The sequence below is a fragment of the Pavona decussata genome, unplaced genomic scaffold (assembly GCF_977016875.1).
Source record: "Pavona decussata unplaced genomic scaffold, jaPavDecu1.1 SCAFFOLD_64, whole genome shotgun sequence".
Lineage (NCBI taxonomy): Eukaryota > Metazoa > Cnidaria > Anthozoa > Scleractinia > Agariciidae > Pavona > Pavona decussata.
This window is the reverse complement of record NW_028145484.1, coordinates 187,501-198,332: the sequence shown is the minus strand read 5'-3', so window position 1 is coordinate 198,332 and position 10,832 is coordinate 187,501. Positions and strand designations below refer to the sequence as shown.

General features: G+C 41.0%; 2 protein-coding genes across 5 annotated transcripts in view; both read right to left on the bottom strand.

The window, feature by feature from the left end:
- Positions 1 to 55: 55 nt before the first annotated feature.
- Positions 56 to 968, bottom strand: LOC146478251 (alpha-crystallin B chain-like). Its single transcript, XM_085111821.1, has one exon. The coding sequence runs from the start codon at positions 780 to 782 to the stop codon at positions 159 to 161; it is 624 nt and encodes a 207-aa protein (XP_084967947.1). The 5' UTR covers positions 783 to 968; the 3' UTR covers positions 56 to 158.
- Positions 969 to 6,670: 5,702 nt separating this feature from the next.
- LOC146478250 (uncharacterized) overlaps positions 6,671 to 10,832 on the bottom strand; it is a 34,692-nt gene continuing 30,530 nt past the window's right edge. For all 4 annotated transcript variants that reach the window (XM_085111789.1, XM_085111788.1, XM_085111786.1 and 1 more), the window contains 7 exons: positions 10,461 to 10,784; positions 10,254 to 10,302; positions 10,089 to 10,160; positions 9,279 to 9,470; positions 8,967 to 9,056; positions 8,780 to 8,863; positions 6,671 to 7,900 (listed from right to left, as the gene is read on the bottom strand). In XM_085111789.1, the coding sequence (XP_084967915.1) occupies positions 7,745 to 7,900; positions 8,780 to 8,863; positions 8,967 to 9,056; positions 9,279 to 9,470; positions 10,089 to 10,160; positions 10,254 to 10,302; positions 10,461 to 10,784 (967 nt within the window). In that variant the 3' untranslated portion in view covers positions 6,671 to 7,744. The remainder of the gene's footprint in view (positions 7,901 to 8,779; positions 8,864 to 8,966; positions 9,057 to 9,278; positions 9,471 to 10,088; positions 10,161 to 10,253; positions 10,303 to 10,460; positions 10,785 to 10,832) is intronic.

The following is a 10,832-nucleotide window of genomic DNA, read 5'->3' as shown; positions in this document are numbered from 1 at the left end:
AAGGATAAGGCAAGGACTCTATTCGAATCGATAAAACAAAAGCCTTAAACTTCACCAAGGTTGTATCACTTTAATTAATTAAAGAACCACTAACAGCAGAAGTTATTTTGAGACAATGCATTAAATGTTCTCTGGTTTTCATTGCATCAATACTCAGCTCAAGCCTTTTTGTCTTTCTCAATGCTGATAAACCTCTCCTGTGGGGGCGGTAAAGCTTTCCTTTCAGCTTCAACGAGGAGCTTTCCTTCGTCAGTGAGACGAGACATCACAGAGGTCATATCAACATCTTTGGGCAGAACAAAGTGTCGGTTGAATTGACGAGAAGTGAAGTGACCTTCTGTTTCAGACTCGTGTTTAGCGCTGACGGATAACTCGTTTCCTACAACTTTCACTTTAATCTCTTCGGGCTTGAAATTCGTAACATCCAACAGAACGCTAAACTTCTTGTCGTCGATCCTTGCGACTTCCCCGGCGCGAGTTTCGAAACCTCCGACCGCGAAATCGTTTTCCGCTGACTTCACCACCCGTTTGGTGGCTTCGATGGTCAGATAACCGTCTTGAGAAATCTTTGATGTTATGCTGGCGGGATCGGCATCTTGAGGGACAGGATAAGTACGTTGGAATTCGTTTCGTTCAAACCCAAAGCTGCCATCTGCGTAGTGTTTCGCTTTCACCACCAAGATGTTCCCCTCGACCCGAAGGCTAACTTCGTCCGGACGGTAGTTCCGCACGTCCAAAGTTGCGATGTGAATTTTTTCCTCTCTTGATCGTTTGCGCTGCATTTTGTGCTGTTTGCTAAAACCTCTGCGACACTGTAGTCTGACTATCAGTCCCTTCCTTTATGAAAAGGAGAAAATTATAAAAAACCACAAAGGTTTGCATGGGGTAGAAATTAGCGATAAAAAAAAACAACACTCTTACTTAATCCTTAAAGTTATCGCAATGTATATTGAACTTGAGCGCCAATATCAGTACACATCAGGACATTATCTTTCACGGACAAAACAGATTATATAGACCTACGCCGAATAATTCAGAATGTTCGATATGTTCTTGTTTATGAGCCGAAGAAATTTCTTCATCTTCAAGGTTAAACTGAGCTCACCTTGAGGTTCCCCTTCAAGTAACCTGAGCTGAGCTGCCCTATGCTGTAAAGGGTATCAGTTTGGCCATTTTGGTCCTTTTAGGTTATGTTAGGCCTACTTGAAGCACGGTGGTGTACTGGTTAGCGCTTTGGATGGCAGATTTTAAGGTCGATGGTTGAAAGTACCGCAGCCTCTGCCGTCGTACCGTTTCCTTATACAAGAAACTGCGCTCAACGTTAGAGAACGTTTAGGGCAAAGGGCAAACGGCCGAAAGAGGTATTAGGGAGCTTAAGCAACGACTGCGGCAACGTCAACGACAACGCTGCAAAACAATAGGTTTAATGAGCAACACCAATCACTCTGCACGTGTGTTTTACATTTTGGTACATTTCTTTGCCGTCCTCTGAAAAACAACTACGTGAAATGATCACATTTAAGGTTTTGTGGAGAACGTCAACGGACGACGGTGAATTTTTTATTTTCTTTCTGAACTTGTTCGCCACTCCTACCAATTTGGTTCCTGGATAGTTCGCTATTTTTTGTAAAAGTTGAGCGAGTTGAAATAATCGCGAAGTAGCACAAGTGAAGTAAAGTTATATTTTCAGGTGACGTTTTCGTTGCCGTTGCTGTCGTCGTTGCTTTAGCTCCCTATTTGGTCTGGGAAAAGGGAAGGTCATACCCTGGTTTTTTTTTTTTTTTTTTATGGACCGGGACTATCTGTCCATCCGAGGCTCCGATACTAGCAACGTTTTCTGGAAAGAAATGCAACGTCCATTATCATGAGATTGGGCGTGCGGTTCAGTGGTTATTAGTAAAACTGTGAGGTTAGTTTTTACATTGTATTTTGACTTAATTTCAGTCTTCTTGTAGTGTACTATTGCGTGCGTCGCTCCAAAAAGCATATGTATTTTTGTTTCGCGTTAATTGAATACGGAAAGCGGATTCTTTTTCTATTCCGCAATCGAAATAAAAATTGCTCTGAAAGCCTGATCACAGGTGAACGTTTTCATCATGATTAATGAAGTTACGTAAACTTACTAAAATGGCGGTCAAACGTTCACAAAAATATCGACAGCTGCCGGAAAGCAGAGAAATCAAAACCGTTTCTAGAATACAACACGGCACCATATAATAAAGCCCACAGAGTTTGTTCATGCGTGTTGTATTGGTGCCTCAGTTACTAAAGGAGACCTCTCAGTATATTAGCCCTTTATGACATCCCAATTGCCACTTGTAAATGAAAACAGAAGGTAATATCGTCTTAAACTTCACTATCAAAACGTGTTTAAATCTTTTTGCTTAACCTGTATTAAGAACGGTGCCTACTTTTGTTAATGCCATAGGCTCTGCGCATCTCGAGATACTCGGGCTTCCTATGAGTGGTGCCTACTAATACAGGGAAATTTTTGCGCGGTTTAAAACTATGCGGAAAAAGAGATAATCAAGCTTCAATTTGGAAGAAAACGCCATACATTTTTTTGTATTTGACTGCTTTTTAGAATAACTGTTGCTTAATTATCTCTAAAAAAATGCGTGGTTACCCCCAATTTTCTTTTTGGATTCTAAGAGGCCTTGCTAAGATCTGCTTTTCCAGCATAGTCATAAACTGCGCAAAAATACTTCGGTATTAGTAAGCACCATCCTGTAAAAACTGTTCAAACGGGAGTTCACTGATTTGTTCACTTACAGGAAAAAGAATGGGCCACCATGCCTAAAGTCTTCAACGTAGCCGTTATTAGGGTCTTCACGCAACCCTTCTTTCCAAGAATGGACACTCGAAAACATTTCAGCTTGGACACCTTATGGTGTTTACACAACGTAGTTTTCTTAATCGTCAGCTAGCCCTGACGTAGAAGAGAACAGAAGCCCATTTGTTAGGCAGAGAACTGAGAGATACAGAGCTCGATTTAGACAGGAAACATCCGTTTTTGGGGTGTTTAGCACTGATCTACACTATTTAGGCCTAAGCAGTGCCCTAACTAAACAGTTAGCTGTCATTTGTTGTCATCTAGCCCTCTTTGGTTTAGTGCCCGTGTCAAAATTTTGGTCGCGTTCCTTTTGTTTTTCTTCCTCGTAGTCACAAAATGCAATGAATATATTAATTGAACCTGAATTAAATTCTATTCTCTCCTAGAGGGGATATTTTTTGTCTTTTATTGTTCTCATTGTCTTCAACAAAAACGGCCCAATCAGAATGCATTATCTGCTCGTATGTCAGTAGGGAAGGGAAAGGAGGGGATGGACTCATCCTATCTGTGTGACGTCACATAGCCACTAATCAGTAGAAGGCTTCTTTCACTGAAATTGGCGGCCATATTGTTTACATGTTTTAGACACTCAGATGCCGTTTTCAAAAAGAAAATTAACCCTTTTGAAGCAGTAAATCGAAAGAATAACTTCTAAGAAGTACTCGACAGTTTAAACGGTGGAAATTGGAGAGTTCCTGGCAAAGAAATCACGCTTTGTTTGACAGTTGTAGAACCACAATGAGAGGAGGAAAGGTCGTGGGGCTTTTATAAAAGCGTTAAACTGGAAAATAATGACGCTATGGTCTGTAAAAACCCTCGTATCTTTTGGAACCAATATATTTGGTTACATTGGCACGCTCGTGATTACAAGGTCAAGTATGTTGTTGCCACGAGTAGGTCATTTTTTATTGAATTGTGCATGCCAAGAGGTGGTCGCGAGGGGTTTCAATAAAGGCTAGTTCGTTAACATCCGATGCGCTGTCAATGGAGTCCCAGAGGGTGTCTGAGAAATTAAAGTCACATTACCATATTGTCCAACTGGTCACAAACTTCATGCAGAAAATTATCGAATACATTCATCCAACTTGACTTGGGTCTTCATTGGGTGGCCTATAGCAAAATCACAATAAAATTCTTTGACCAGTAAGCGTAGTAATTTCGGGAAAAATGATCTCAAGCTGTTGCAGCTCGGCTTCCGATTCAGGTTTAAATTCTTTGACAGCTTTGAAGGAGGCTGTTTTGATTGCGATAAGAACTCCACCACCACTTCGATCAGACCGATCTCTCCTAAATATTGTAAAGCCAGAATGCAATCTTTCAGAGTTGCTGATATTTTGGTTCAACCATGTCTCATTGACGCATGTAACGTAAGAGTTTTTGGCGTACACCAGGTCCTGGAAGCGATGGAGGTTACACACGGATTGCCAGTTTGTTGTGCTGTCTTTGTGATAACGTTTTAATTAAGCTTCTGGCATTCATCACGAGGTAATTGATCTTACCAGCAGTCGAAGCAGAAACCGGTCCAGGGTTAGGATTGATGTCACCAGACACCAAAAGGCGAAAGGAAGCATCTGAGTTGTTGTAGTGACAAACGTGGCACATTTTCATTACATGGCACGGTAATAAGTGTTGACTTAATAGCCAAAAACAGAAAAAAAGCAGCGGCTTTCACAGAGCTCTTCGAGTGACGACCTGATTCCCTTAACAATGTCAACAATCCATCGAAGGAACAATCGTTTTCGGGAAAACGGCAACAAAAGTTTTAAGAATGAAATAAGGTAAAAAGAGTCTAAGACTAGCGGTACTTCCAAGACTACAGGTCGTTTGACCACAAGTCATCCTTCTGTCATTATATCGTTTTAGCCCGTGTGCATGCTCAAACCTCAAAACGTACCACATGGAAGACAAAATGAATACATTGTCATATATATATATACATGGCTGAATCTCAGTTTAAGTCAGTAAGGTAGAACTGAGGTGCCAACGAAAGGGATCTGTCTCATATTGTCTAGGGGCCGACTTTTCTCTCCCTCACTGTCTTGTCGAGGACAAGGTATCGGAAAGCAGCGCGGAACCATCTCCAGCTGGCATAAGCGAGCCGCGCGCGCGGGCCGAAATCTCGTGGTGCATCGTCATGGTACAACGCCCCGGCAAAGTGTCCAGAGGTACCGCTGTCGGCTGTATTTTTCTCTCTTTTTCAGCCATTTTGATATAAAGGCTGAGAAGAAGAAAGAAGCGATTCATTCATGTCCCTTGTCATGTCCTTGTCAAATTGTCGACGGGTATTGTCTACCATTCATAGCCTTTAAGCCAATTCTGAACATTAAACACGTTCCCTTGAAAATATAACATCGATAAATACATTTACGCGCAGGGGGGATTGCAACGCTTAGGTGTCCAAGATCAAGGGCCTGTTTCACAAGAAATTCCTCCGCAAATCTGGAGATATTTTCGGAAAATGTCCGGGAAACATGAAATAACAAGATGCCCCTAATGGCATTTTCACCACCATTGTGGAGGCCATATTGTTCACATGTGTTAGACTCAACCATGCCGTTTTCAAAAAGAAAATTAACCCTTTTGAAGTGGTAAATCGAAAGAATAACTTCTAAGAAGCACTCGACAGTTAAAACGGTGGAAATTGGAGAGTTCCTTGCAAAGGAATCATGCTTTGTTTGACAGTTGCAGAACCACAATGCGAGGAGCAGAAAGGTCATTGATAAACTAAAACACACACCACATCACTTTGTCGAATTTATGGTTAAACGCAACTGGAAATCCGCTTCAAAAAAAGATTAAAGGTTTCATTGTCAATTTTTATTAAAAGTTTTCATTTAGGAAAGCTTTTTGTCTGTTTTTCTTTATCTTTCGATGAAACGAGGACAATTTGTAATTTTAGACCTATATATATTGACATTACATGGGTCAGCAGGGATGACGCAGTGGCGAGAGCACTCGCCTCCCACCAGTATGGCCCGGGTTCGATTCCCGGACTCGGCGTCACATGTGGGTTGAGTTTGTTGTTGGTTATCGTCCTTGCTCCGAGAGGTTTTTCTTTGGGTACTCCAGTTTTCCCCTCTCCTCAAAAACCAACATTTCTAACTTCCAATTCGATCTGGATTATTGTCAAGCACTATATCATGAGCCTCTGACTCGGGAGACTACGCAAGCACTCCCCGTGTTATTGACATTAAATTCGATTATTATCAACCAGAATAGAATGCGAGCCAGGCCTGAATCATTACGTTATCGTAACAGAATTTCCGCAAGAATGCCGAATCAAATATCACGCCATCTTTGACTCAAACTATTCCATTATCTCAATCTCGACGGGAGGATACATTTCCACCTGCACTTAGTGCTAAACATACACCTTCTCATCTCGTGTAAATGCCCATGGGCGTCTTGTTTTTTAAACGACGTGTGTCTTTGCGTCTCCTCGCGAAAGGGATTTTCGTGGGCGTTCACTCGTTTCCCGCGCTCCCTGAGAGAAATGGATTACTCGTACTTAGAAACACCATCGATATCTTCGACAACTTTCAGGGCGCACAAAAATAACTCTGGTTGACGCTGAAGGTAAATGTAAGAGTACGAAAGTGGCAGGTCCTGTAAGAGTAGGGCTCTGCTCACATTTGCGCGTTTTCGTATGATAAACGTGCTTCCCAATTGATGCGCACGCGTTATCAAACGAAAATGCGCTGTTTTACAAGGGACCCGAGAGTTTACACAGGCTTAGCTGTTGTCAATAATTCTTGGCTACTCCCGTTCTAGTTTCAGATGGGCATATTCAAAAAGAATGAGGCCCACATACTTACAAAATTTCAAAAAAATTCAGTTAAGACTACCTAGAAATCTTTATTTTCAAGAGTGAAGAGCTCTTACTACAATATCCTAACTCCAAAATATTGCATTTATAAAGTAAATGCAAGCCTAAATTCCATGATTATTTTTCGGGCAATTTATCAGAGGATAATCACTACCAGGACAGCCAATAATTTAAATAAGAAAAATATTCGTCCACAGAATACGGCTATTTACACAAATAAATAAAATATGTAGAATCCCATTAATTAATTAATTAATTCTATTAGTCTTTTCGACAGCAAATTATGCAAAAGATAATATATTCCTCGATAACTATGCAAACTAAACATTTAAAATTACAAAACTACCACTTCATTTAAATTTATTTCACCCTTGATTAGAAGAATAAATACTAATTTTTATTAATTATTTAAATTGCGTGACTAATTTTGCGTGACGTCAATGCTTTGGTGCTTAAAAAGATGTCACGTTATCGTCTGTGTTGACATTCGGCAATGGCTGCAATAGGCCATTTTACAGTTGTGTGTTTAGTGACCTGGCCTACTGAAAATGTACAACGATTTCAAAAAACCGTGTGAAGCTACACCAACATTCCAAAGATCTCTGTTACCAAAATTGCTAGACCATTTTAAACACAAGTTGCTAACTTGTATATTTCCAAGGAAAATTTCAGAGAACAGAAAAAAAAAACCACTTGTTGAGCAGGAATACTTACAAAAATTACATCATTTCCTTATAAAAGTACCAACGAAATATACAAAATTTGAAAAGAACCACAGTACAAACAGCCTTTCTCACGAGCCTTTCTCGCATGTGCTGATGCAGCGAGATTTGGCAATTTGTTTCTAAATTATTATACGTCACGTTACCGCCTTCTATTTTGGAAGGCGAACTCGTGTCACTGTGACTCGCTTCCAAGTTCCATTGACGCTACAGCATTGAGCTGGTTTCCTAGGAGATACCTTCGAATTCTGATTGGACAGTCGAAGTCACGAAATCAGTGGTCACGTTTTTGAGCGTCACCTGATTTATTTTTCTTATCCGCACCACATAAACTTGAAGAGATGTACGTTTATTATTCCATGACTACCCAGAGTAGTTTTTAGTTTGCTCGAAGATCCCTTGCTTGAAAAACGGTGCAAAATCGCAGAGGTCCCGTTTAGTCAGCGGTCGGCCTGCCATTGCTGATATGGGACAATCTGGTATTTTGGAGCACAGTCCAATAAATGACTGAAGGTAGGTCTGAAAACAAACGAAAATGAAGAAAATTGTCAGTCAGACATTTGGCAACGAGAGGAAATTTAGAGTGAAGTTTCTTAAGGAACAGCTGAATGACTACGAGGTAAGCGAGACGAATTCTTTTTACTTCTGGGAGAGGATTTAACCCTTTAACCCCTTAGGCAAAACAACATTTTCTCCAGATCCAGGACTACAAATACAATGTCCATGTATGATATACCATTTTAAAGCTACTCATGAGTGCATTTCATAACTGTTATAATTATGAATGAGAAAAGTTATGTTCTGAGATAAATGGCCTTAAAATGTAAAAATTTAAAAGTTAAAAAACGTCCCAATCCTTGTGTATATTAGGTATACCCCTAAACTATAGCTTATTTTGCAGTTCTCAACATCTTCATTAACGTGAGAACTGTACTAAGACCCACACCTTCGAGGGGAAAAAAGTCGAAAAGTTATGGGGGTGGTCAACCATATCACATATGGGAGGGGGTTGTGTTTTCATACTTTTAATTCGTAGATCTTCACAAGACCATCTTGGTGTCAAAAATTCATAGAAATCTGTCAAATATTGAAAGAGTTATGGCGATATGTGCCCATTGGCACTCTTAGGGATTAAAGGGTTTTAAGAGGAGTAAGACTCTCCGAGAGTTTGGCGAGAGTCTAAACGTAAGGCGTGCTATTTTCAAGTCTAAACTCTGCTCAAATGGTCAGCATAACTAAAGTTCCTCCTCTCCCTTCCAATCAACCTCGTTCCCAGGGCCTCTCTTTTGACCGTCCATCTGGGAACGAGGTTGACCTCCAACTATTACGATATTTTCATCTCTGCTGCTAATAGTTAGCAAAAATCTACAAAAATTGAAGTACATATTGTGGCCAGACCTCCAGTTGCGCTCTTCGCGCTCTCACGAACTCCTCTGCTCTGTTGCCGAAAAACCGACGGTTAGGAAAGTCCAAAGCGCCCACCTGAACAACAAAGGAGAAAAAAACAATGTTTAAAGGCAAAGAAAAGTGACTGGATACGTCTCAAAGGCTTTAAAAGGCGAAAACAATAAGTTACCACTACTACCTCGAAATAACTTTTCCTCATTGACTTGTGTAGCTCTCGAAACTTGCGATATCTCCGGTACACGGACCACGTGTCTCCACCAACTGTGCTCTGTATTAGGAAAATAAATATTGGTGAGAAAAAGGGATAACTTGACATCCAAATTACGGACTCGAGTTTTTCTGTGCCAGGAAGAATGCCGAAACGTTTCTTTCATTGGCTTTGATTTTCTCTAGGAAAACTACAGTGAGCAAACGACAAGCCATGCTTCATCACAAGTTCAATAGACACAAGCAATTCCCCTGTACCTACTTATGCACCTTGCAAACTTACCTTGACTTCGAACACATGATAGGAATCTCTGCCCAGGCCCCGCAGGATGTACCGTGGGATGCAGACATGGATCTGATTTCGCTTGTGAGAACTGACGGACGCCAGGAAGCGATTTACAGGGGTGGGGGGAGGGGTGATGACTGGTGGAGTCACTGAATCAGTCAGGCTTAAATTGCTGCCGTAAATCTCACTCTGAAAACATAACAGTGCCATAATATCAAATTAGATGTTTCATAACACGAGAAACAGTCTCTGTCTTTTCAAGAATAAGGGGGTTAGTTTTTAAAGAAACTGCGGTGTTGCGTCGGTGGGGAGTAGAAACAATGGTTGGTTTATCAGCAGAGTTGATGACCTAAGGTAAATTGGCCACCGTAAAGAGATTCTGCGCCTCTTTTACAGAACGGCATGAGTACAGGGATAATTACCCATTCTATTAGTTTGATATTCCGCTCGTGCAGGCAACCAAAGACGCGTACGAAATAACTCTTGGTGTTATTTAAAGCGGTATGTAAACAACACAACGAGCCAATCAGAATTCGAAGTAAATACATGTAACTGTCGCGAAGAGCGGGAAAGCGCGTGCGGCCAAAACACGATTGGTTTGGGTTTTGTTTCCCATTGGTTGAGGAAGTGGCGCGAGTTTTGTTAACCAATCATAGAGCGTAGTAATGCAAAACCCAAAGCAAACGCGAAATTACTTTCGACACTCAATTGAAAACCGCTCTCTATCTGACCTAACTTTCCCCGAAGCCTTGTTTTAAAGTCGAAAGTTAGCACCCCCATTCAGGGTGAAATGTTTCAGGGTTTTACCTCGTCATCACGGCACATATAATTCATCACTTCTCCATCGGCGAGTTCGTCTTCCTCGTGACCATTAGGAACCTAAACATTGACAAAACATAACGTTACAATTTCAACTGGGACCTCTGATAACCAAACACCACAAGAGGCTTTAAGTTGAAGAATGTGTCTTACCACGAACGTATTGTAAGCTGACAACTTCTCTTGAAGTAAAACCACTTCCCTGTTAGAAACAAAAGGCATTCGAGTTTTAAAACTGCATTAAACTTTATTTAAGCTTCAATGTAATTAGAACAGAGCACCAAATGGACTCTCAAGATCGATTTGGAAAATCCCTTCCCTTCACTGTTTGGTACCGTAGTACGAGGAATTTAACCTTACCTTTCCGTTTCATCAAGTCTATCCCGCAACTCGTCTATTTCGTGTTGTGCTTTCTCTTTCAGATCTTCAATTTCCATTTCTTTTTCTCGAATGATCCCTTCGATCTCTTCCAGTTTTTCTCTCTCCAACACCTGACGCTCCTTGTCCAGCTCGACTTTCTCCCGGTGAATAAGCGATTCCAGCTCCTCTTTTTGTCGTTCAAGCTCTCGCTTCTCCTCGTCGAGTTTCGCCAAAACAACCTGTTTCTCGACTCTCATTTCCTCGACCTCACGGCTCTTATGATCTTCCATCTCTTGCAACTTCAGTTCCATTTCCGCTTTGATTCTAAGAAAAGAAACACAACAGCGTTTAGAGCCGTTTTTAATTGTGTCG

Excerpts from the sequence above, each read along its gene's own strand:
- LOC146478251 (XM_085111821.1), bottom strand. The coding sequence starts at position 782 with ATGCAGCGCAAACGATCAAGAGAGGAAAAAATTCACATCGCAACTTTG.